Source organism: Quercus suber, unplaced genomic scaffold, assembly GCF_002906115.3.
Source record: "Quercus suber isolate HL8 unplaced genomic scaffold, Cork oak 2.0 scaffold_221, whole genome shotgun sequence".
Taxonomy (NCBI): domain Eukaryota; kingdom Viridiplantae; phylum Streptophyta; class Magnoliopsida; order Fagales; family Fagaceae; genus Quercus; species Quercus suber.
Window position 1 is genome coordinate 1,026,685 of NW_027069679.1, and position 27,503 is coordinate 1,054,187.

A 27,503-nucleotide genomic window follows, 5' to 3' on the forward strand; every position below is an offset into this window, starting at 1 on the left:
AACCAAGTATAAAAGTTTAGCCAAGCCGAGCCATGATGAAAACTCGAAGCAGAAAATTAGAGAAGAGGGAAGAGAGAGGTGTTGTTGTAATATGATTTCTCCTCCCCCTTTTACACATTAATTCTCCCTTTCAGAAGCTTACAAAATCTCTTAAAAGTATTCTAAATAATAATATCCAAATCTGACTAATTAAGGAAAATTTTAAAAATAAAATAAAGTCCTAATATAACTAGGAAAGTGGTGTTTTCAGTTGGAATTTTCATGCATCAGATATGGAAACTTCTGAAAATAAATCGTGTCAAATTCGTGTATTAAAATTGCAAGCTAAGGAATATTCCAGAATGTTAGCAGTGGAGGTGTAGCAAATTGAAGCCCGATTTTGACCTTAATTCAGCTAGTATCTCTCAAAAATCAAAACATGAAAGTTGTAGAGATTTTTCTTGGTGTTCCATAGCATCTTAAATCATCTCAATCGGAGCTCAAATGAGAGAGTTATGCCCAGATTACGAAACGATGTCAAAACTGTCCAGAATCGCCCAATTAGCTTCGTTTTGCACTTAACGCCTCCATTTGCATCATAAATCAAAATATAAGAGTAATGAGTACATTTAGGCACCAAATGAGTGTAGAAGACTAAACATTAAAGAAGAAAAATATGACATTTTGCATTCTTATTACCACTTAAACTTCTAAATAAAGAAATGTTCTTTCCATCCCCATTATTTAAACTCCCAAACAAGAGAATGGAAGGAATATTTTAAAATTATTATTTTTATTCTATTTCCTCGTTCCGATCGAAGTGTTAAAGATTAGTGGAATGTGGTGAAGATTTAAAGTCAAACGAAAACATAAGCAAGAAAAAGAATATAGACTATTGTTAAAGAAGTGCGATGTCAAGTATGTCTAAAAAAACAATTTTGGGTGTTACTACACTAATGCCATGTAGACTAGGGACTAGTAGTTAATAATATATGCAGTTAAAAGATTAATCTAAATTTATAACATTCCAAAAAATCATTTGAATACTTAAAAATTTGTTGTAGTGGTAGCATCACTCAAACAAAAAGTAATTAAAAATTTAATTCTTATGTTATTAATGTGACAGACTATAAGTCTTTTGTAATAACTTTAATATTTTTCATAAACTCTAAATGAAACTCTATTATCAAAGTAACAACTTCCATTAGCTTAACATATTACTTCGATTTAAAGTTTTAAGACTTGGATTAAGTCTAGTGCCCAATTATACTGTACCATCCAAATAATGACACATGTCTAATAGTAGACAGATGACATCATTCAAATAGGTTCAATACAACTGGACACTACAATACATAATCCTTACCCAAAACTCTGAAAATTTCAATTTATTTTAATTTGTTCAAATCATCCACCATAATTTGGGTTTAGAAGTGGGTTTAGGCTGCAAGAATTTGATGGGCTCTTATAATGAGTTACTGGGTTTATCAAAGAATGGGCCTGAACCCATCTAATCATCTTCCCCCATTTTAATTTCCCACGATTTCTTCATCAAATCTCTGTTTGCTGGCGGGGATTTGGTGCGAGAGAGAGAGAGAGAGAGAGAGAGAGAGAGAGAATGAACCAAAATCAGCATCAGCAAGCGAGCGATGGCAGACACGATGATGACGCTGCGCTCTCTGATTTTCTCGCTTCCTTAATGGACTACACTCCCACTGTAACTCTTCTCTCTCTCGCTAAAATTTGAATTTATTGTTTTTTATAATAAAATTTTAATGGGTTTGTATTGAATTTTACTTTCTCAGATACCAGACGAGTTGGTGGAGCATTACTTAGCCAAGAGTGGATTTCAATGTCCCGATGTTCGATTGTACGTGTTATTTATTTATTTATTGATTTTTTCCAAATAAAAATTGAAATGAAACAAATTTTAAGATTTATGTTGTCAAGGTTCTTTGTCTGTTTCTGAGGATTTGAATAAATATTATCAGTGTTTGCTAGTTTTTCCTTTTTGAAATTTAGTGCTTAATTCCAAATTTTGATGGGAATTAACTAAGGGGTGTGCTTTCAAAGTTCTTGTAGCCATGGTGCTCAGGGTGAGGAGGTGGGTTCAAGTTCTTATACATTTGAGTAACTTTACAAATAAAGAAAAGTTCAAATCTTGCTGAAGACATTAAAGAAGAATGGATTTTGATGTTATATTTATGTATGTTTTTGGGTTTTTCTTTTAATGCTATATCTTGTCTGATTAAATTTTATTTGGCTTTTATTTTTGCAGAATTAGGCTGGTGGCTGTTGCCACGCAAAAGTTTGTATCTGAGGTTGCAAGTGATGCTCTTCAGTATGCTACTCAACTCTTCTTATACCATTTCATCATGTAGATACATTCATGCACATACATGTGGATACACGGCACGCCAATATATGTTTTCAAACTCAAAAAATATGATCCTTTTCTATGATTTGGGAATACAAACTGGAATGCAACAAGTATTTTAGGTTTTGAGGGAGAGGCATAAGGGTGGGTGTAGAAGTTGGGGAAGTCTTTGTAATTGACATATTATTTATTTCTTTATTTATTTTTTTATTTTTTTTATGTTTCTTTGAAATAAAACACCAGTAATTTCAGAGATGCAAAGTGGAGTTGGGCTTACTACTTTATCTACTACATGCTTGGCTTCTTATACTTCAATCAGCTATTTCAATGTCTGCATTGAATATCTACATACTAATTGACAAATAACACATCCTTGAACTAAAATGGGTGGTGAATATTTTTTTATTAAAAAAATTAAAATTAAAATTTTGAAAGTCTGAGTATATGTTGACTGTAATCAGATAACAAATACCAACTGGTGACCCAACTTAGACCTCGTATGGGTGTGTGAAGGAATATAAGCTTTGTGACATAGATGCTGTATATCTGGCTTTGAATGTGTGTTTTCTAACAGTTTTCTGTGTTAGTGTGGATCCAATTTAGATGTCAATTTGATCCTAAAATTTTTTCATGGAAGAGCTATAGGTCATCCTCAATACTAACAACTTGAAATTCCAGTCCTTGGCAGTTGCTTTTCTAGTTTGTTATTTGATGTTTAACCTTGTATGACATCTAATATAGGCAATGCAAGGCAAGACAGGCAGCAGTTGTAAAGGACAAAAGGGATAAGCAGCAAAAGGTGCTCTGCATGCACTCTTTGTGTTCATTTGCCTTTATATCATGATTATTGCTGGCTTGCCTAAGTTTTTCCTGGGTACAGGATAAGCGCCTAATATTGACAATGGAGGACCTCTCAAGATCACTTCGTGAGGTAAGCATTGAAGTGTTTTATGACATTTATATGAAAGTTTTACTGTAATTATTATTATTATTATTATTATTATTTATTTCCTAAGATGTATGTGTGTGTGCTAGGGTCCTTTTACGGTATAATATCATTTAGGATTTGTTTAGTAATGTTTTTATGTGGATTTTTATTTTTTTATGGAGCCTTTAAATAGGCCTACAATTTGTAAAACAAGAATAGATGTCTATTATCAATCAAATTTTAGTTAGTTTATTTTTTATCATATGGTGGAATCCAAAATTCTTTCTTGTGGATTCAAGGAGTCCCTGATGGAAATTTTCCATTTTGCATTAATTGGTATAAGAACTTGTTGACATTCTGATATGGGGAAAGCAAAATGAAGGAAACTACCCTATTGACAGTGATTGTGTGGGGTGCAGACCCTCAAGGTGGTAATTTATGCTAATGATGAGTGATTGACTTGTGGACTCTAGGAGATTTTCTACAAGCTTATCGATCTATGTTTAAATTCAAAAGAGATCACAAATATGGTAGGTATATTCGTATCAGATTCTGCGCTCATGGCCAAACTCTTGATCAACATGTTCTTAATTTTAATGATATCTCATGCTTTAATGATAGATCATACCAATAATTCATAGATTTGATCATTGATCTTGAGGATTGTTTTGATAATGCAAAATTCCTTAAGGATTTCAAGGTGCAACTTGTATGAAGCAAGCTTGAGAGTGATGTGGAAGATTGGTAGAATGATATAGAATACTTCAAAATGTGAAGAGCTAAGCCTAAAATTTATTCATTGCCAAGAATGTGGAAGGTGATGGTAAACTTCTTCTTTACATGTGATTTTGATGAAATATTGCTTCATACAAGTCAAATTATATGGTAATTAATTCATACAGTATGAATAATAACAAGAATTATGGCTTTCACTTATTAAGGGAAGAGCCAGGTTTAGAGTTCAATAATGTCCAACCAATTTTGAAAGAAATATCAAATATGTTGAATGTGATGAACAAGTTAAGATTGAAGGCCAAAATAATGTTTTGAAAGAAATTTTTGAAGAGGCTAAAGAAGAAAATTCGAATTGATTGAGGAGAATGGTGAAACTCATGGGTGGAAATTGCTGAGAGTAGTTTGGAAGATTTATTAAAGTCAAATATGATGTTGAGCTTATAACTCTCAAGTCTTTGGATCCTATTGACAATACATCAAAGATCATTTGTTTTCTAGGAGTACAAAATTTTAATCTTGTCTTCAATCCTTTATCGGTTGAGAAGAAATTTTAAGTTATGCCATCATAAGGATACAAGTTCCAAAGTTGGATCAAGTTATTGAAATATTTGAAGTATCTATTTAATTCCTTTGTCTGGTTAGACACATTTCTGTGTGGCGATATTCTCTAGAATCTCCTGTTGTTTGAGTTGAGATACGGGCCTTTCATTACAGTAATTGGGTTGGTTTAGTGAGAAGCCTAACCCTATGATACGATCCTCTATACATTGTGTGTGTTTTTTTTATTATATACATCAAAATCATGTATGAGAGGTGTCACACAATCTTTAGAGATCAAGATTTGTTTCGTTGCCCCTTTTGAAATGGTGGCTAGGATGTTCTCTCATAATATTTCATGTAATATTCTAATTATAATTTTAGAGAGGTTTCCTTGATAGATCATGATTTAATTCTGGCACATCCTATGTCTGATGGTTGTTCTTTCATTGTTGTATACATCTGCATCGATTTGATTTGTAAGTTAATCCACAAAACGAGGTGGAATTTCAGGATGATACTTGGTCTAGCGAATCCTATAAGGGTAATGATTAAACTTTCAATATTTTTTGGTTTGTTAGATTTGAACCTAATGCTTATGCAACATTGGTCTACCTTTGTACCAACTAAGCCAAGGCCAAGGATGGTTCACAAATTTTTTTTATTGCAGTTAGAACTCAGTTGTAATGTTGGATAGGGTTCTTTTTTGGAAAAAATATTGTTTCCATCTTTAAAGTTTGCATGAAGTTCATTTTTTGTCCCTAAACTATCAAAAGTTCTTTTTTCATCCTTAAACTATTGAAAACGTTAACACTTTATGTCATTTTGTTGACTTTCGTTAACTTTCTATCCTATATGTCTAACAAAATGCCTAGGTGGCATCACTAGATGAAAAAAAAATTCTTCCTTTCCTTTCTTACATTGTCTTGGCAACCAAATACAAATTAATTACAATCTCACCTAACCATCCTTACTCTGCCTCATTGCTGTGCACTTCTTCAGCGTTGCAACCACCACCACAACACCTCACTGTTGGTGTGATGGGATTGAGATCTGCTTGCATCCCGTTGGTGGTGGGATCACAATCTCCCCCACACCCACCTCTCTTTTTTATTTGTTTTCTATACTCTTTTATTGTACAACAATTGTATCTGAATGAACATTTGTGGAAAAGAGAGAGATTGGGGAGGATATATACCAATGAAAGAATAGAGGTATGATGGATTTCATGGTTGCTTGGGTATAAACAAAGACATGACTGCCTTGTTCCGCCATGGGCAGCCATACTTGGTGAATCTGACCACCCCCTGATTTGTTTTGGCCATACGGTACGTATCCAAAAAAAAAAAAAAGTTTCAGCCATACGGTAAATGTTTTATTTTTCATTAAACCTGTGCTACTAACAACTGACACATTTTATATGACAAATTTATGCACTTAATTCATTAAAAAAAGTGAGACATTTTACTGGGTCTCTAATTGGGGTTGTGGTTAAACACCCATGGAAACATAGATTAACCTGACATTACATACAGAGACACAAGCCAGCAATATATATCCTAAGGGCATATGGAATATTATTGTCCCAGCTTTGAATTCATTTGTTTGAAAGTTGCAGTAGAATTAATTGAATGCCAGTTATGTCTCTTTGTTGGTGTTTGGAATTGTTTTTGATATATTGTCTCTGATTTAGATGTTCTATAATTTATTTCCCTGATTTTGTTATTATTATTAGTATTTTGGTCATCATCATAATCAAGAACCTGATCCTTGGTCACTTTTCCTTTTTTGGTTAGTTATCCATTGTTTTTTATTGATGAGCAGTATGGTGTGAATGTGAAGCACCAAGACTATTTTGCTGATAGCCCTTCAACTGGGGTGGATCCTGCTTCAAGAGATGAATGAACTTTGGATTGAATCTATAGAAGAGGGTTTCAAGTTCTTTTACATTATGTAGGGATTGCACAAATACTGCTATATAGGTGGGTGATGTTCATTCTATCTTACATGAATATTTAATAGTTATCATAATTAATACTTTGTTTTTAATCTTAGATTTGTTTGTCTGCACCCCTGATTTCTTGCAGTAAGGTAGAAATTTTGACATGCTGTATCTCTGATATACAAATTCGTTTCAAATAGTTTTATCTGTTTTGAGTAATCAACTTAACACATGCATGTGCGTGCTTTGCATGTGTTGTGTGCATGCAAACACACATGGTCTCATGTGAAAACACACACAAGAGAGACCATACCTATATCCATACTTCTTTAATAGGGATGAACTTGCAAATCTCTTAGATGCTTTAATATGTAAGAGCAGTGACCCTCATGGTGTGCCACGGTAATGAATAAGTTCACTGGGTTGAAGTATGCAAGTGTAGAGATTGGGTTCCAATTAGGTAAACTTGTTGATCTGTGTATTTAGTACTCTCTTTTTCTTTTTTCTTTTATTATTTTAAATAGAGAACTTTTTTCTGATGCCACACCAACTTCTTTATATCCCATTTTGCCACTGCAATTCAGTATAAACCGTACAGCTAGCTAATTTTTGAAGGTAATCAATAATTTTCATACAAATTGATTGCTGGCCGTGGGTTTGCTACATTCTAAAATTTGATGAGCAACCCAATCTGGTTTCTGCAACTCACTTCATTAATTTTGATCTATAAAGCTTGCAACTACTGAATTAATCTAATTGTAGTACTACTCAGAGCTCAAGTAGATTCCTACTAATATTATATTTTATATTGTTACATAATGATACTATCATATTCTACATTAAGGAAAAGAATTATACATCATATTATTCACGAGTTCCTTTTTATCCTCTTTGCACCCCCGAAGACAATGTCTCTGTGTGCCACTGGTTGATTTGGTCCCGAGCATAGTTCCATGATGTTGTCTACCCATAGCATGATATGCAAGTAATTCAACGACCACACTTGAGGATTGAATCTGTGCTAGAGGAGGGCGACAAATACTTGCCAAATGATTGAGGAATTGACAACAAGATCTCAGATTCTTCGACACTTGTAAAGTTACCAAAACAAGCACTGTCATGTGGTAATTCTGGCAGATCAGCGTTGCCATCCAAAAACTGCATCACTTGCTTCATGCTAGGCCTGGCTGCTGGCGTTGAGTGTGAGCAAAGCAAGCCTAGTTTCAAGACCAACTTCATTTCCTCCACCACATAATTACTTTCCAATCTAGGATCACTAGCATCAAGGATGGCTCCTTTTCTCCAACACTCGAAGACCCAATCAACCAAAATTACCTCTTCAGGTTGTCCTTGTGGCTCTATAGGCTTTCTTCCACAAGCCACCTCCAGCATGAAAGCCCCAAAGGCAAACACATCAGTGCAAGTGGTTGCCCTTCCTGTTCTAGTAAGCTCGGGAGCCAAATAACCCACAGTTCCAGCCACATTGGTGGTTTGGGTATTGGTACCGTGGTCGCATAATCTGGCAAGGCCAAAATCTCCTAGCCTTCCATTTAATTCAGCATCTAATAGAACATTGCTTGCTTTTACATCTCTATGTAGAACAACTTGTTCCCACTCTTCATGGAGGTAGAGAAGGCCAGATGCTACTCCTTTGAGGATTTGAAATCGTTGAAGCCAGTTAAGCTTTGGTTTTTCATTGCCATATAAGAACTTGTCAAGGCTTCCATTGGACATATAATCATAGACCAAGAGGAGTTCACCCTTTCGCCGGCAATATCCTAGGAGCTGCACCAAGTTCCTGTGCCTCAGCCTACCCATGCTAATGATCTCAGCCACAAATTCCTTCATCCCTTGTTTGGAATCGTGGGAGACTCTCTTGACTGCAATCTGTATATTGGAAGAACGAAGTGTTCCTTTATAAACCTTTCCAAATCCCCCTTCTCCAAGAAGCTCTTTGTTTGTGAAACCTTTGGTTGCTTTGCAGAGATTCTTGTAGCTGAACCTGTGAGGACCATACTCGTTTTCCCAATCTTCTAGTATTTCAGCATATTTCTTCCTCCTCAAAATGAAAATAGCTCCAGTAACCAATATCAGTACAACCACTACTGCTATGATCAAAATCATGGTAATTTGTCCCCGTTTATCTTTACTTTTCCTCTGTCGGGGAGGTTGAGGAAGCTTCGAAACATCGAGGCTTTGTGCTTGTCCACTTTTATTAAAGCTCCATCCAAGAATGTAGTGGTCACTTGTAACTGCACCAGTGGCTGCAGAGAAACCAACAAACATGGATTCCAAGAGAATTTGAGACATATTGATGTGTGTTGACAAGAGAGGCCGATTTGGTTTTGGGATGCTGGTCGGGGCTAGTGTTACGTTCAGTAGTTTTTCTGTTTCATTGTAGTCTATCCAAAGATGCATTGGGTTGCCACTTACTAGCTCCAAGCTTATATTCTTTCTTTCTTGATCAGAAAAGTAGGTTGCAGTAGCTGATTCAATTGATTTCAGGCTGTTCACATCGATTCCCACATGGTTGTTGTCTATATCTTGAAATTCTTGACCCTCTATAGTATCAAGCTCAATGGCTAATAAGTGGTTTGTTGAAAGGCCATTATTTGAGGCATTCAGGAGTCCTAGATAATTGCTGGCTACAACATCGGTGAATTTCCACGAGGGACTGATGGTGAAGGCAATTCCATGGCCACCTTTTGATGGTGTTTCAGGAACTATTGCAAATACAAAGTTTGTGGAAAATGAAAGAGACTGAGTTAAACCCGAAGAAGCGTTGAATTTTAGAGGAAGTTGGTAGAAAGCATAACCAACTTGTAGTTCTGAATTGTTGGTGAGTTGCAATAGACCATTGGGGTGGATTCGAGCAGTTCCATCTAGATGCAGATTTGCTTGATGGAAGCCATTGTAGATGAACTGCTCATTTTGAGCAAGCATCAATGGAATCATATGGATGAAGTAGAGAGTAACCAGAAAAGGAAGTGACGTAAGCCCAGTCGCCATTGAAAAAACTGGGAAAAATGTACATTCCTATGAACACGGGCTTTGTTTGAAATGTCAGAGTCAAATGTCCTAGAAAATGGTGGTTTTCCTTCTCTGTCCCCAAGTATTGCATGTCAAAATTATTGTATTGTGAGAAAAAGGTCCAAGTCCAACGTTTTAGAACAACAACCACTTCCTTAGCTTCCTTATTGTATTGTGAGAAAAATTATTGTATTGTATTGTTTTTTTATGAATAAGATTTTTACTTAAAACATTACAGGCGGCTAAGACTAGGAAGCTTCCTTAGCTTCTTTTTGTTTTGTTTCTGGCAACCTTCCAGCCTCTTTGGCCTATGTTTGTAAGGAAGATGCCCTGTCTCTCTCTGTTTCTGTCTGATATATAATATTGCAGTTTACCACCAAAAAAAAAAAAAAAAAAAAAAAAAAAAAAAGACTAAGGAGCTACATATGCAATTTCTAAATACAGCACACAAGTGGGGGCGGTGTTATGTGATCTTCCGGGGGTTGATGAACCCCCTAACTTTATCTTTAAAATAAACTCCATCTTTAAAAATAATTTTGCACATTGTGATCATGGCCCAGCCTAGCATAAAACTAAACAACAACAAATAGCAGTCCATCCAAAAACATATCTCTCTCTCTCTCTCTCTCTCTCTCTCTTTCACACATAAATCTTATCTCACATCTCTTCTCTATTTGACTTTCTCGATATCTTCGACTTTAAGAGTAAATAGTGAGTGTTTATGAGTTGTTTTTTATGAGTGTTTATGAGTTGGTAGTGTCTCTCTTTGTTGTAAAATTTATATTTTATATGTGTGATTGTGTTTGATACTAATTGTGTGCATTATTATGTATGAATGAATGTGGCTATGTGGGTCAATAATTAATAGAATGTCGGTTGGTTGAGTTTTACCATTTAGTTTAAAACATTTTCATAAAAATAATGACAATTGCATAAAAATAAAAAATGTTGTACAAACTTTACAAAATAAATTTGTCACACCTACTTATATTGACAATAGACAATGACAATTAATAATGAACTATCATATAACGATTTCAAAATAAAAAACCCATAGAAATAAATTGTAATTTTTTTTTTTGTGCGTCGTTAACTCTATATATTCAAGTTCTCTTTTTATTAAATTTATTTAATTTAAGTTTTTTAATGACCCTTTAAAAAATTTATGGAGCCACCACACAAGCCTCAAGCAACAAAATAGAAAGTAAAAGTTATCATAAACTAACTTTGAACTCAAACATCAAATATAGTAGAAGGAAACTTTAGCGTTAATATCAGAATCTCGTGACTTTGAATGACGATACACTAACATGCACGTCAAATTATACAAAAATTATTGTCTATTTAGAAGAACCTACTTTCTTATTTTAGCTAATCAAATTTTAAAACACCCACAAATGATTATCTATTCTATATTATATTTTATTAAAATATCAATTTTTTTAAAAAATATTTTTATCTTTACATACAACAACCATGTCCACTCTCTTCATTCAGCACCAGGAAACCTAAAGAAAGAATATAAAAATGGTTTGCATAAGCTACCGTGGCTTATATATATATATATATATATCTTACCAAAAAAAAAAAAAAAGTGACATGTATATATTTGCACAAATATTGTTGCAAAATCCCATTTTTTAGGCTTCGTCGGCTATATTTGAATTTGGGTTTTTTAAAAGTGGGCTTGGGCTATGAGAGTTTGATGGGCTCCGATAATGGGTCATTGGATTTGGCAAAGAGTAGGCCGGAGCCCATCTAATATTCTTCTCCTATTTTAATTTTTTATTATACAATTTATTTTGTTAAAAATTAAAAATATTGTAATAAAATAATTTTTAAATATGTAAATAGTATGGTGAAACTCATTTTTAATATTATTTTTCTAAATAAAGTGATTGTGAGTCCTGTAAACACAGTACCTTCTGTCTCTTAAAAGCTGAAATGCATGCAAAAAAAAAAAAAAAAAACCGGCCAGAGGCTGGAAAATAATTCCTATCCAAACGTATACTTCATCCATCTCTGTTTGGCGGCAGGGATTTGGTGCGAGAGAGAGAGAATGAACCTAAAGCCAGCAACAGCAAGCGAGCGATGGTAGACACGAATATGAAGCTGCGCTCTCTGATTTTTTGGCTTCCTTAATGGGCTACACTCCCACTGTAAGTGTTTTTTTTTTTCCTCTAAAAATTTTGAATTTACGGTTTTTTTTTTCATTAAAATTTTAATGGGTTTGTATTGAGTTTGACTTTCAGATACCAGACGAGTTGGTTTTCTGTTCTTGAGAATTTGATAAATGTTATTACTTGTTGGTAATTTTTCCTTTAGAAAATTTTAGTGTTTTTAATTCCAAATTATGATGGAATCAACTAGGGCATGTTTTCAAGTCCTTATAAATTTGGTTTTGGTTAAAGCTCTAGCTTAAATGCCACTTTTACTTCTTTTAAGGAGGTGGGTCCAAGATCTTACAAAATTTGAGTGACTTGCAAATGAAAAAAAGTTTTTAAGTCTTGCCGAAGATATAATAAAGAAAGGATATTTGATGGGATATGCCTATTGGGTTTTTCTTTTAATGCTGTATATTGTCTGATTAAATTTCATTTTGGCTTTATTTTTGCAGAATTAGGCTGGTAGCTGTTGCTACTCAAAAGTTTGTATCTGAGTTTGCAGGTGGTGCTCTTCGGTATGCTACTCAACTCTTCCTATACCATTTCATCACACGCATCTAGATACACCAAAATACATATGCAAACACTTAGAATGTGATCCTTATGATTTGGGAATATAAACTAGAAGGCAACAAGGATTGAAGGTTTTGGGGGAGAGGCATAGGGGTGGGAGTAGAAGTTGGTGAAGTCGATTTACTTGACATATTTTATTTTATATGCTTCCATCCAAAGAAATACTAGTGATTTTGGAGGTGTAAGGGGGTTTGGGCTTACTACTTAGATGCTTTCAACAGTTAGCTACTATGTGCTTGGCTTTTTATACATCAAAATCTGCATTGGATATTTACATTTGCATAATATTAGACAAATAGGCAATAGCACCACGACCTTGAACTAGAATGGTGGTGAATATTATTATATTGAAAAATGAAAATTAAATCTTTGAAAGTCTAGACTCTAGAGTATGTGTTGTCGGCAATAAGATAACAAAAACTAACTAGTGACCCACCTTGCTTGGATTTATAGTGCAAACTTAGACCTCGTTTGGGTGTGTGAAGGTATAGAAACTGTACGACATAGATGCTATATGTCTGGGTTTGAATGTGTGTTTGTTCTTTGTTAGTTTGGACTTTGGATCCAAATCTGATGTCAATTTGATCCTAACATTTTTTCATGGAAGGTCTAAATAATGACTTGAAATTACACTCCTTGGCAGTTGCTTCTAGTTTGTTATTAGATGTTTAACCTTGTATTACATCTAATATAGGCTATTCCAGGCAAGAAAGGCTGCAGTAGTCAAGGGCAAAAAGGATAGGCAACCAAAGGTGCTCCACTTGCACTCTGTGTGTTCAGTTGCCTTTATATCATAATTAGTAAATTGCACGTGTGATGCATGGATAATGTTGTAATATATTATTTAAAATAATTTTTGATAATTTTTTACATAATTGCTAGTAACCTGTTTTTAACGAAAGGATAATAATATATTGGGTTATTTTTCTCTGAGTTTCAATAGCTTAAGAACAACCCTTTTGCAAAACCAATTCCCTCACCACAAATCATTTAGGTCCTATGAATTGAAGAATGTAGTCAACCTTGTCACATCAAATAATTTCAAATGCATAATTCGTTCAACATCGCCAATCTCATGTAGGAATGGCAATGGGTTGGGTTCGGGTCAGGTTTCTTTATGCCCGAACTCGACTCGCGGGTCCAACCCTGAAACCCGAACCCGCCTCGTTTAATAAACAAGTTTTTTTTTTTTTTTTTTTTTTTTTTTAACATCTAAACTCGCCCCGTTGAGCCTCGTGGGCTCTGCCAGCCACTTCAGGGCCTTAATCCATGGCCATACAATCTTTAAAAAGAAAAAAAAAAGGTTTCCCTTTCAAACTTTGAATCACAAACCCAGATTCACAATATCACAAACACAAACTCACATATTTGAGAGAGGACATGAACCCAAAATAAAAATGAACCCAAAATAAAAATTGGAGAACTCGGTCCACCAAGCCTCTATCTTTGATCTCGGACTCCTACTCGGCCTTTCTCTATCTTAGACCACCAAGATCTCCAATGATCAGTGGTGGTTTCAGCCATCAATCCCACCTCTAGGCCAAAGCTCAGGCTTGACCTCAACACGACCAAGAGCTCTTCCGATCATCACCAAAAGGCCTCTCTACTTGTCACGGCCTAAACCTTGCACATCTCTCTTTGATCTAACCTCCGTGCTTCTCCCTAGAAAATAGCAACCACCACGTGATGAGAGTGAAGGTGAGGGTGACTGGGTGAGACCATGTAAGGTGGCTTGAGAGAAAATGAGACTGAGAGTTATTGAGGGTGAGGTGAGAGCACTGAGAGGCTGAGGCGGCTTGAGCTAAGAGAGACATCAGAGAAATGAAAATAGGGTTAGGGTTTGATATAAGTGACATATATATAGGTAGGTATTTTAATAATTTTGCTTTAAGTTTAAATGGGTCAGGTCGGGTCCGAGTTTTTACCAAAACCTGGACTCGACCTAGACTCGCTTCAGGCTTTTTTTCTTTTTCTAAAACCCAAACCCGACCCTATTCGTTATCGGGTCGGGAAAAACTAGACCCAATAGGGTCGGGCCGGGCCGGATACCTGCGGGTCAAGCATAAATTGCCATCCCTAATCTCATGGAGTGATTCATTATGAAAATACATATGAAAGATGCATCTTCAGCAACTTTTGTGATCCAATTTTATTCTTCCAAACAGTCTCATTTTGAGAAGAGTATTTTCCAGATTACATGTATGCACAACAAAAGGAGTTCAGAATATATGAGGATATTTAGCTTCTACAATAGACCCAGCTGATTTTATAACTGCTGCATTATTAGAAATGATTTGGACAACATTTTGAAGTCCAACCTTAGCTATGCATTCTAGAAACAACTGAGAAATATAGTGCTTATCTTTGTACTCTTTTGTACCATTAATGGTTGTTAAGAAAATAGGCCTCCTTTTTTATGTAACCATAAAATTGATAAGTGACATTTTTTGTGCATTCGTCAACCTATCACTTGCTATACTCAAACCCCTTTGTTTCCAAGTATCTTTTATTGTCCTCAACAACATCTCAACATTTCCCCTTTTCTTTTGCAAAAGGTTGTTCTGAAGCTATTCTAACTCGAAGGAACATAACCTGATATATTATCATTTGCTGCATTTTTCATAATCTCACTAAATTACAGGTTTCTAGCAAAATGGAAGGGTAAGCTAGTTGAATAAAGTGTTCTAGCAATGAGACTATCTAGATGATCTTGACATTTATTGTTAAAAGCCTTTTCTAAATGAGAATTTTTAGCCATTTTTTTATTGTATGGAAGAATGCTGGTTGACTTGTAGTTGTACTGTCAATAAGAATAGGACCAAGAGTAGTAGAAGTAGAACCAACACCAGATCGAGGGAGTAAATGTACTAGCCTACACTTTCATATCTGAATAGCCGTATCTTCTAATTGTAGCATCTCTGCAATATACTCATTTGAAACCATAGAGAATGCTTTTATCCCTTTGCTGGGAAATCTCAACAAATGTGCTTTCACCCTAGAATAAGACCCCCGGAAATTCTCCAAATGGTAATTACATCTAAAACATTTTTTTCCACCAAAAATAGTAAAATATTTCAACAATGGAGGAACATTCAGACCATTATCTGGCTGGCTAGTGACAAAATTTTTGGTCAATTTTCGGTACTCATTTAACCTACAAATAATTCAATAAAAATTTGTACATTATATTTATGTCATTATCAAATAATAAAACTCATTTACAAACCAAAAAAAAAAGAGTTAGAAACTAGAACCCACTTATATCAAATAATATTATATTAATATAGACATATACCAACCATAAGACAAAACAAATAATAACCAAAACAAACCCAGATCCACTTGATAGGCTACAATTTGAATAACCCCTTGTGATTAAACCAATTAATTAATTAGCCAAGTTATTAATTAATCAATTTAACATGCAAATATGTGGAAGCATAAACAAATCACCAAATAACTAAATATGCAGCGGAAATTAAATGACACGGTGATTTGTTTACGAACGGGGAAAAACCTTGCGGCAAAAACCCTATCGGATGATTTTCAGGTCACCACTCCCAAAACTCCACTATTATCAAATCAAGCGGTTATACGTAAAGGAATCTCAAGTACCTTACCAACCTACAGTTGAACCCTTACCCCAATACCTAATTGGACTTGATCTGTAGTGACAGTTCCCAACTTTGATGCACGGCTCCTAAGTACGTGACTAACCAATGCGCGGATCCCCGTACGCGACTTCAAAACACCAACTTAAGGAAGAAAAGTTGGCTGCAAAGTTCTTCAGTTCATCCTACACGATGAAAATCAGGAAGATGCTTGGTCACAAAACCCTATAGTGCAAATACACAGCAACTTCTTCAGAGAAGATGAACTAGGTCAAGAACTTCGTCTTTGATCATAATTTGCTTGAACAGAGATTACTCAATGATTTTGCAACTTGTGTCACACTTGACGGCTCTTAAAACAATCCTTTTATATGTTTAGGGTTTGGAGAAAAGAAGGCCCAAAAGCATATTCACGGATCCCAAGAAAATTAGATAAAAAAATCTGAAATTTTAAATCTCGACAGATAGCAAGTGTCGAGGTAGCTATCGAGCAGGTGTCGAGCTTTAATGAATTTGCACTTCAACTTGCTTTTTCTTGGACAAACTTGATGACTTCAACACTTGACCTTGAAACCTTGTTCCTTGAAGTATTAAAAACACCTAGAACTACCCAATTACAAGTAGAGTGCGTTTTGTCAAAGGATTAGCCAATTTACATAAATAAGTGACATATGTTCTTAACAAGTGAAAACACATATGTCCTAACAATCTCCCCCTTTGGCAATCCAAAAAAAAAAAAAAAAAAAAAAAAAAAACCGCCAGAGGCTGGAAAATAATTCCTATCCAAACATATACTTCATCCATCTCTGTTTGGCGGCAGGGATTTGGTGCTCGAGAGAGAGAGAGAGAGAGAGGGAGCCAGAGAGAAGAGAAGAGAGAGAGAGAGAGAGAGAGAGAGAGAGAATGAACCTAAAGCCAGCAACAGCAAGCGAGCGATGGTAGACACGAATATGAAGCTGCGCTCTCTGATTTTTTGGCTTCCTTAATGGGCTACACCACTGTAAGTGTTTTTTTTTTTTTCCTCTAAAAATTTTGAATTTACGGTTTTTTTTTTTCATTAAAATTTTAATGGGTTTGTATTGAGTTTGACTTTCAGATACCAGACGAGTTGGTTTTCTGTTCTTGAGAATTTGATAAATTTTATTACTTGTTGGTAATTTTTCCTTTAGAAAATTTTAGTGTTTTTAATTCCAAATTATGATGGAATCAACTAAGGGCGTGTTTTCAAGTCCTTATAAATTTGGTTTTGGTTAAAGCTCTAGCTTAAATGCCACTTTTACTTCTTTTAAGTAGGTGGGTCCAAGATCTTACAAAATTTGAGTGACTTGCAAATGAAAAAAAGTTTTTAAGTCTTGCCGAAGATATAATAAAGAAAGAATATTTGATGGGATATGCCTATTGGGTTTTTCTTTTAATGCTGTATATTGTCTGATTAAATTTCATTTTGGCTTTATTTTTGCAGAATTAGGCTGGTAGCTGTTGCTACTCAAAAGTTTGTATCTGAGTTTGCAGGTGGTGCTCTTCAGTATGCTACTCAACTCTTCCTATACCATTTCATCACACGCATCTAGATACACCAAAATACATATGCAAACACTTAGAATGTGATCCTTATGATTTGGGAATATAAACTAGAAGGCAACAAGGATTGAAGGTTTTGGGGGAGAGGCATAGGGGTGGGAGTAGAAGTTGGTGAAGTCGATGTACTTGACATATTTTATTTTATATGCTTCCATCCAAAGAAATACTAGTGATTTTGGAGGTGTTAAGGGGGTTTGGGCTTACTACTTAGACGCTTTCAACAGTTAGCTACTATGTGCTTGGCTTTTTATACATCAAAATCTGCATTGGATATTTACATTTGCATAATATTAGACAAATAGGCAATAGCACCACGACCTTGAGCTAGAATGGTGGTGAATATTATTATATTGAAAAATGAAAATTAAATCTTTGAAAGTCTAGACTCTAGAGTATGTGTTGTCGGCAATAAGATAACAAAAACTAACTAGTGACCCACCTTGCTGGGATTTATAGTGCAAACTTAGACCTCGTATGGGTGTGTGAAGGTATAGAAACTGTACGACATAGATGCTATATATCTGGGTTTGAATGTGCGTTTGTTCTTTGTTAGTTTGGACTTTGGATCCAAATCTGATGTCAATTTGATCCTACCATTTTTTCGTGGAAGCTCTAATTAATGACTTGAAATTACACTCCTTGGCAGTTGCTTCTAGTTTGTTATTAGATGTTTAACCTTGTATTACATCTAATATAGGCTATTCCAGGCAAGAAAGACTGCAGTAGTCAAGGCAAAAAGGATAGGGAGCAAAAGGTGCTCCACTTGCACTCTATGTGTTCAGTTGCCTTTGTATCATAATAGTAAATTACATGTGATGCACAGATAATGTTGTAATATATTATTTAAAATGGTTTTTGATAATTTTGTACATAATTGCTAGTATCCTGTTTTTAATGAAAGGATAATAATATATTGGGTTATTTTTCTCTGAGTTACAATTGCTTAAGAACAACCCTTTTGCAAAACCAATTCTCTCAACACAAATCATTTAGGTCCTATGAATCGAAGAATGTAGTCAACCTTGTCCCACCACAAATCATTTGAAACCAATTTTTTCACAATTGTTGCTTTTCCAACATCATCTTCCCTATAAACTGACCATCGCTGACAAATGACCATGTTTTGAAGACTTCTTATGATTTTCAATCTCTTAAGCATAACTAATGTTGAAGCAAATCATGTTTTAGCAACATCAAATAGTTTCAAATGCATAATTCGTTCAACATCACCAATCTCATGTAGGAATGGCAATAGGTCGGGGTTGGGTAGGGTTTCTTTATGCCCGAACCCTACCTGCGGGTCCAACCCCGAAACCTGAACTCGCCCCGTTTAATAAACGGGTTTTTTTTAAATATCTGAACCCGCCCCGTCAGGCCTTGTGGGCTCCGCCAGCCACTTCAGGGCCTTAATCCATGGCCATACAATCATAAAAAGAAAAAAAAGAAAAAAAAATGGGTTTCCCTTTCAAACACAAAATCACAAACACTGATTCACAATATCACAAACACAAACTCACAAATTTGAGAGAGGACATGAACCCAAAATAAAAATTGGAGAACTCGGTCCACCAAGCCTCTATCTCCGATCTTGGACTCCTACTTGACCTCTTTCTATCTTAGACCACCAAGATCTCTGATGATTGGTGGTGGTTTCCATTAATCTCACCTCTAGGCCGAAGCTCAGACTTGACCTCAACACGACCAAGAGCTCTTCCGATCATCACCAAAGGGCCTCTCTACTTTTCATGGCCGAAACCTCGCACATCTCTCTTTTATCTAACCTCCGTGCTTCTCCCTGGCAAATAGCAACCACCACGTGATGAGAGTGAAGAGGGTAGGTCGGTGAGTGAATGAGAGTGAGGGTGACTGGGTGAGACCGTGTAAGGTGGCTTGAGAGAAAATGAGACTGAGAGTTATTGAGGGTGAGGTTAGAGCACTGAGAGGCTGAGGCGGCTTAAGCTAAGAGAGACATCAGAGAAATGAAAATAGGGTTAGGGTTTGATATAAGTGACATATATATAGGTAGGTATTTTGTTATTTTGCTTTAAGTTTAAATGGGTTGGGTTCGGGTTTAGGTTCGGGCCGGGTTTTCACCAAAACTTGGACCCAACCTACGCTTCTGGTTTTTTTTTTTTTTTTTTTTTCTAAAACCCAAACCTGACCGGGCTGGGAAAAACCTGACCCATTAGGGTCGGGTCGGGCTGGGCCGGGTACCCGCGGGTCGGGCATAAATTGCCATCCCTAATCTCATGGAGTGATTTATTATGAAAATACATATAAAAGATGCATCTTTAGCAACTTTTGTAATCCAATTTTATTCTTCCAAACAGTCTTATTTTGAGAAGAGTTTTTTTTAGATTATGTGTATGCACAACACAAGGAGTTCAAAATATATGAGGATATTTAGCTTCAACAATAGACCCAGTTGACATTATTAGTAATGATTTGGACAACATTTTGAAGTCTAACCTTAGCTATGCATTCTAGAAACAACTGAGAAATATAGTGCTTGTCTTTGTACTCTTTTGTACCATTACTGGTTGTTAAGAAAATTGGCCTCCTTTTTAATGTAGCCATAAAATTGATAAGTGACATTTTTTGTGCATTCGTCCACCAATCACTTGCTATACTCAAACCCCTTTGTTTCCAAGTATCTTTTATTGTCCTCAACAACATCTCAAGATTTCCCCTTTTCTTTTGCAAAAGGTTGTTCTGAAGCTATTGTAACTCAAAGGAACATAACCCGATATATTATTATTTGCTGCATTTTTCATAATCTCAATAAAATACAGGTTTCTAGCAAAATGGAAGGGTAAGCTAGTTGAATAAAGTGTTCTAGCAATGAGACTATCTAGATGATCTTGACGTTTATAGTTAAAAGCCTTTCTAAATGAGAATTTCCAGCCATTTTTTTCTTGTATGGAAGAATGCTGGTTGACTTGTAGTTGGACTGTCAATAAGAATAGGACCTAGAGTAGTAGAAGTAGAACCAACACCAGATCGAGGGAGTAAATGTACTAGCCTACACTTTCTTATCTGAATAGCCGTATCTTCTAATTGTTGCATCTCTGCAATATACTTATTTGAAACCATAGAGAATGCTTTTATCCCTTTGCTGGGAAATCTCAACAAATGTGCTTTCACCCTAGAATAAGACCCCTGGAAATTCTCCAAATAGTAATTACATCTAAAACATTTTTTTCCACCAAAAATAGTAACATTTTTGAACAATGGAGGAACATTCAGACCATTATCTGGCTGGCTAGTGACAAATTTTTGGTCAATTTTCGGCACTCATTTAACCTATAAATAATTCAATAACAATTTATACATTATATTTATGTCATTATCAAATAATAAAATTCATTTACAAACCAAAAAAAAAAAAAAAAGAGAGCCAAAAACTAAGACCCACTTATATCAAATAATATTATATTAATATAGACATATACCAACCAAAAGACAAAACAAATAATAACCAAAACAAACCCAGATCCACCCAATACATATAGTCATATATTAACCCAACGACAACAATCTAGAGAGATCCACAGTTTGTGTAGATCACAGTCACTGGCCCACATTGATCCACCCAAAAAAGTAAACTATAGTTACAAACTTACAATACACTGACCCACGAAACAAAGTAAACAATAGTTACAATACACATAAAAATAAAAGTTAAATAGGGTCGAAAGTGGCAAGAAAAAGTGAGAAATTGAGAAAGCAGCTCAGTTTGTGCGAGAAAGAAAGCAAGAAACTGAAACCGAGAGAGAGACTTAATGGTTGATGGTGATTGCAAGGTGATCTTGGGTTGCCGGTTAGTGGCTTAAGCAGCGAAGATGTACTAGGTCCAGAGCGAGAAAAGCAAAGAAGAGAAATTGATTTAGAATGACTAGGGTGGAGTTTAGGGTTATTTTTGAGGTTTACTACACGAGATCGATGGAGTTGCCAGGTGTGATTTTTTTTTCCCTGGTTTTGGCATTTTCGTGTCTTGACCATGTTCGCAGCATATCCGAATTAAAAAAAAAAAATAGGGATTTTGGATCACTGGGTACATACTTGACACTTTGTTTCTGGGGTAATTTTTAGTTACTTTCGGGGCACGGAGAATGGTGCTCTTTTCTCTTATATTTATAATAGGGTTAATTTATTAAATTTATGGTGGGGCCCACCATGAATGTAATAGAAGAGAGCATTATTTTACTATACTCCGAAATTACCTAAAAATTTTCCTTTTTTCTGTACACTTGTCAGACAAGTATGTTGGCAATATTGTTGTGTCCGTGCTTCCTAGATGAGAATTGTGGCTTTCAATTATTGGGTGATGAGCCAAGTAAGAGTTCAATAATGTCAAACTAATTTTGAAAGAAAATTTCAAAGATGTTGAACGTGATGAACAAGTTAAGATTGAAGGCCAAGATAATGTATGCAAGAAATAGTTGAAGAGGCTGAAGAAGAAATTTTGAGTTGATTGAGGGGTGTTGGGAGGACCACAATTCAACTCCCTACAATTACTCTAAAATCAAGCCTGTGAGGTATAATGTTGAATACTATAAAAGATTTGAGTGTATCTTTCTTATCACCAATTAGTTTTGAGGTGGAATGACATAGTTCATGGTCTGACAAATGGTTTCAAAGCCAAGGTCATGGGTTCGAGTTAGGAGAGTGTCATTGTGAGGGAGGGATTGTTGGGGGACCACAGTTCGACTCCCTACAATCATTCTAAAAACAGGCTCGCGAGGCGTGATGTCGAATGCTATAAAAGATTTGAGTGTGTCTTTCTCATCATTAATTAGTTTTGAGGTAGAATAGCACAGTTCACGGTTTGACAAGGGGAATGTTGAAACTTGTGGGATTGAAATTGTTGGGAATAGTGTGGAAGATTTATTAAACTTTAATATGATGTTGAGCTCATAACTCTCAAATCGATCCTATTGAAAGTACATCAAAGTTCATTGATTTTGTACGAGTAGAACATTTTAATTTTGTTTGCAATCAATGTTTGTTTCCTTGTCCCTTTTGAAATGGTGGCTAGGCCTAGGATCCCTCTCTCATAATATTTCATGTAAGATTTTATTTTTAAAGTGGTTTTCTTTGATAGAACATGATTTAATTCTGGCACCTCCTATGATTTTTTGGGTTGTTCTTAATTTGTTGGATACATATGCATTGGTTTTATTTGTAAGTTAATCCACAAAATGAGGGGAATTTTAGTATGACACTTGGTCTAGGGAAGCCAAGAAGGGTAATGATTAAACTATCAATATTTTTTGGTTGGTTAGATTTGAACCTAATGCTTATGCAACATTGGTCCACCTTTGTACCTATGCCAAGGCCAAGGATGGTTCACCAAATCGTAGTTAGAACTCAGTTGCAATGTTGGATGGGTTTTTTTTTTTTTTTTTTGGCAAAAATATTGTTTCCATCCTTAAAGTTTACATAAAGATAAGTTTTTGTTACTTAACAATCAAAAATTCTTTTTTTTGTCTCTAAATTATTGAAAACGTTACACTTATATCATTTTGTTCACTTTTGTTAGTTTTCTGTCCTACATGTCTAACAAAATTCCTAGGCGGCATCGCTTAGTATAAAATGAAGCTCTAGACAAAATATAAAATAAAAAAGACTTCCTTTCCTTTCTTACATTTTCTGAGTAATTAAACACAAATGAATAACCTCCACAACACCTCAATGTTGGTGTGACAGGATTGAGATCTGCTACTTAGAGCTCAAGTAGATTCCTAATAATAGTAGATTCTATATTAAGGGAAAGAAACTGTATACATCATATTGTTCACAAGTTCCTTTTTTCTCCTCTCCACCCCTGAAGGCGACGTCTAAGCTTTCTGTGTGCCACTGGTTGATTTGGTCCCAAGCATAGTTCCATGATTTAGTTTACTCATACCATGATATGCAAATATTTCAACGACCATACTTGAGGATTGAATCTGTGCTTGAGGAGGGCGTCAAACCCTTGCTATTTAGTGAAGGAATTGACAATAAGATATCAGACGCTTCAACACGTGTAAAGTTACCAAAACAAGCACTGTCATGTGGTAATTCTGGCAGATCAACATTGTCGTCCAAAAACTGCATCACTTGCCTCATGCTAGGCCTAGCTGCTGGCAATGAGTGTGAGCAAAGCAAGCCTAGTTTCAAAACCAACTCCATTTCCTCCACCACATAATTACCTTCCAATCGAGGATCACTTGCATCAAGGATAGATCCTTTTCTCCAGCACTCAAACACCCAGTCAACCAAAATTACCTCTTCAATTAGTCCTTATACCTCTACAGGCCTCCTTCCACAAGCCACCTCAAGCATGAAAGCCCCAAAAGCAAACACATCAGTGCAAGTGGTTGCCCTTCTTGTTCTAGTAAGCTCTGGAGCCAAATAACCCATAGTCTCAGCCACATGGGTTGTTTGGGGATTGACACCATGCTTGCTTAATTTGGCAAGGCCAAAATCTCCAAGCCTTCCATTTAATTCAACATCTAAGAGAACATTGCTTGGTTTTACATCTCTATGTAGAACAACATGTTCCCACTCTTCATGGAGGTAGAGAAAGCTAGATGCTATCCCTTTGAGGATATGAAATCGTTGAAGCCAGTTAAGTTTTGGTTTTTCATTGCCATGTAAGAACTTGTCGAGGCTTCCGTTGGGCATATAATTATAGACCAAGAGGAGTTCATCCTTTTGCCGGCAATATCCCAGGAGCTACACCAAGTTCCTGTGCCTCAGCCTGCCCAAGCTAATGATCTCAGCCACAAATTCCTTCATCCCTTGTTTAGAATCATGGGAGACTTTCTTGACTGCAATGTGTATTTTGGAAGAAGAAAGTGTTCCTTTATAAACCTTTCCAAAACCTCCTGCTCCAAGAAGTTCTTTGTCTGAGAAACCTTTGGTTGCTTTATAGAGATTCTTGTAGATGAACCTGTGAGGATCATACTCGCTTTCCCAATCTTCAAGTATTTCTTCATACTTCTTCCTTCTTATAATGTATGCAGCTCCGATGATTGTTATCAGCATGAGAGTTATTACTGGAAAAACTATGATCATTTGTCTTGGTAGCTTTTTTATTTTCCTTTGTCGAGGAAGTAAGGGAAGCTTTGAAAAATCAAGGCTCTGTGCTTGTCCATTTCTATTAAAGCTCCATCCAAGAATATAGTGGTTGCTACCAACTGCACCAGTAGATGCAGAGAAACCAACATACATAGATTCCAAAAGATATTGAGACAGATCAATGTGTGTTGACAAGAGAGGCTGGTTTGGTTTTAGGATGTTGGTCGGGGCTAGTGTGACATTCTGTAACTTTTCTGTTCCATTGTAGTCTATCCAAAGATACATTGGGTTTCCGCTTAAAAGCTCCAAGCTTATGTTCTTCCCTTCTTGATCGGTAAAGTAGGTTGCGGTAGCTGATTTAGTTGAGTTCACGCCGTTCACATCAATACCAACATGGTTGCTATCTATATCGTTTACATCAGTACTTTTAACAGTATCAAGCTCAATAGCCAATATGTGGTTTGTTGGGAGGCCATTATTGGAGGCATTGAAGAGCCCTAGAAACTGGATGCCAATAGCATGGGCAAGTTCCCACGAGGGAGAAAAGGTTAAGGCAAGGCCATGGCCACCCAACATCGGCGGTTGAGGGACTATTGCAAATACAAAGTTTGTGGAAAATGAAAGAGACCCAGAGGAAGAGGAAGTGTTGAATTTTAATGGAAATTGGTGGAAAGCTTGACCAAGTTGTTGGGTTGAAATGTTGGTCAGTTGCAATAGGCCATTGGGGTGGATTTCAACTATTCCATTTAGATGCAGATTGGCTTGATTGAATCCATTGTAGATGAACTGGTCATCTTGAGCAAACATCAATGGAATCTTAAGGATGAAGTAGAGAGTTATCAGAAAAGGAAGTGATGCAAGCCCGGTTGCCATTGAGTAAAGTGGGAAAAATGTACATCCATGTTAGCACGGGGGCTTTGTTTAAAAATGTCAAACTCCTAGAAAATGGTGGTTTTTCTTCTTTGCCCCCAAATAGTTCATGTCAAAATTGTTGTAATGTGAGAACAAGGGTCCAACTGTCCAAGTCCAACTTTTTAGCAAAAAATAAAAAAGAAAAATAAAAAAAAGGAGAAGGGTCCAAAATCCAACTAGATGTAACTATGGAGGACTCCGTCGGACAGTCATAATAATCTTTCTAAACTACAAACTAAGGAAAATGATTATTTGACGAGATGCCATTCTCATCATTTAAAGCACAATAGAAAATTTGGTTTTGGATTTGTTTTTTTATGAATAACATTTTACTTAGACATGGCAAAACGGGCGGGTTGGGTCAGGTTCGGGTCGGGTCAATCGGGTTACGGGTCAAACGGGTCACAGGTCAAAAACGGGTCATTTTAAGCGGGTCAAAATCGGGTTCGGGTCAATCGAATTGCTGGTTGGGTCGGGTCGGGTCGGGTTGACCCGTATTTTTCACATGAATTTTATTTTTTTTTAATAAAGAAAACAACATGTATCTGTCATTTTGAAAGTTATGCAACAAATTAATTGATATAAAATGCATTATTTTGAATTTACCACTTATATCAAGAATGAACTCAGTTAAACTTATTTATACTTATTCAACAATTTTAAAATTATACAAATCCTAACATTGCTATCTAAAACAAAATAACACAAATATAAGTAAAACAAATACACAAGTTTTATTTCTACACAATATCAATATTCCAAATATAAAACAAAATTATGAATGACTTATTAGATAACTCATTTGATAAAGAATAAAAATATATAAGAAATTTACAATCTTGAAAATTAATTTTATAATCTATTATCAGTTGTGGTTGACACTCTATTTCAATTTGAGATATACTTTAAAATTTGATTGCTTACTTATTTATACATGGTCTTTTTTATGAATATCATATTATTGTTAAGCAACACACACTCTAGGAAATATCATAATTTATTTTGAAAAGCCGTTTATTTTGGACATAAATTATTAAAAAATAGGTCTAAATATTCATAATTTATGCTAATTTGATACTTTAGCTTCACTATTTTCACACTTGTGAATATTTCTCACGTGTCTACAATTTTAAATCTATATTTTTAACTCTACTGTAACCAGATTATCTTGGCATGTACTTTGCTATTTGATATCTAAAAATATTTACTCATTACAGAATGTTCAACCATTTATTTTTCAATTAATTTGCATATAGTTATGTAAATGTATCAATTGTTTCCTTAAAGTTTACAATAAACAATTAAACCAATATTGTCTTAGTTTTACTACTTTTTTACCCCAAAAAAAAAAAGTTTTAAAAAAATGATTCGGGTTCGGGTCGGGTCGCGGGTTGGGTCGGGTTGACCCGCAAAAAACACGGGTCGAGTCACGGGTCAACCCGTTTTTGCTTCGGGTCAAAAAAAATTGGGTTCGGGTCGGGTCGGGTCAGGTCAAAAAATTCTGACCCGTTTTGCCATGTCTAATTTTACTCAACATTACACGCTGCTAAGAAGCTGCATACAGGCCTCAACCCTGCATACCTCTATATATTAAACACAACCAACAACAACAAAAAAAGTACTAATTGTCATAAACTAATTGAACTCAACCATCAAAGATGCTAGGAGGAATCTCTTAAGAGGGAAATTTTGATGCATCTTCTCATTACATCAGTACTTGTGAATTTTAATGCATAATGATACACTCTAAGAGGGAAATTTTATGGGAAAACAAGAGAACAATATCGTGAAATTCTAGGTATCAGTTTCTTTTTAGGGTCAAACGTTGAAAATGGAGGAAGAAAGAACCTAGGCAATGATACCTAGAGTCTAAGAATAAGCAGCAGGCTTTGCTTGGAATTGACAAACATTGGAACAAAGGTAGAAGACTCTTAACCTAAATTTATAATGGTAAATCCATAGTCAACTGCTAACATTAGTGAAATTTGGGTCCTTTAAATAAAGTCCCCAAATTATGATAATTTAAATAAAGTTCTCAAATTACATCAAACATTGAAAGAAAATTAAA

At 35.5% G+C, this 27,503-nt stretch overlaps 2 protein-coding genes and 1 pseudogene across 5 annotated transcripts; 1 reads left to right on the forward strand and 2 right to left on the reverse strand.

Annotated features, from left to right (window-relative positions):
• The first annotated feature begins 1,516 nt into the window (after positions 1-1,516).
• On the forward strand, positions 1,517-17,788 carry LOC112035750 (transcription initiation factor TFIID subunit 10). Of its 4 annotated transcripts, XR_010631544.1 has the most exons (8): positions 1,519-1,696; positions 1,785-1,849; positions 2,258-2,320; positions 3,098-3,155; positions 3,237-3,287; positions 6,381-6,538; positions 16,698-16,877; positions 17,340-17,788. XR_010631544.1 is itself a non-coding variant. In XM_065779960.1 (6 exons), the coding sequence occupies exons 1-6, from the start codon at positions 1,598-1,600 to the stop codon at positions 6,371-6,373; spliced, it is 357 nt and encodes a 118-aa protein (XP_065636032.1). In that variant the 5' UTR covers positions 1,517-1,597; the 3' UTR covers positions 6,374-6,610. The 4 variants fall into 4 exon arrangements, 2 of the variants coding, with proteins under 2 accessions (XP_065636032.1, XP_023924351.1); XR_010631543.1 differs by lacking the exons at positions 16,698-16,877; positions 17,340-17,788 and adding an exon at positions 7,404-8,955; XM_065779960.1 differs by lacking the exons at positions 16,698-16,877; positions 17,340-17,788 and having other exon boundaries at positions 1,517-1,696; positions 6,353-6,610.
• LOC112033803 (L-type lectin-domain containing receptor kinase SIT2) lies at positions 7,489-9,507 on the reverse strand. Its single transcript, XM_024066576.2, has one exon. It carries the CDS (start codon positions 9,505-9,507, stop codon positions 7,489-7,491), a length of 2,019 nt encoding a protein of 672 aa, XP_023922344.2.
• A 5,595-nt stretch (positions 17,789-23,383) lies between the features above and the next one.
• Positions 23,384-25,396, reverse strand: LOC112033812 (L-type lectin-domain containing receptor kinase IV.1-like; annotated as a pseudogene).
• Between the last annotated feature and the right edge of the window lie 2,107 nt (positions 25,397-27,503).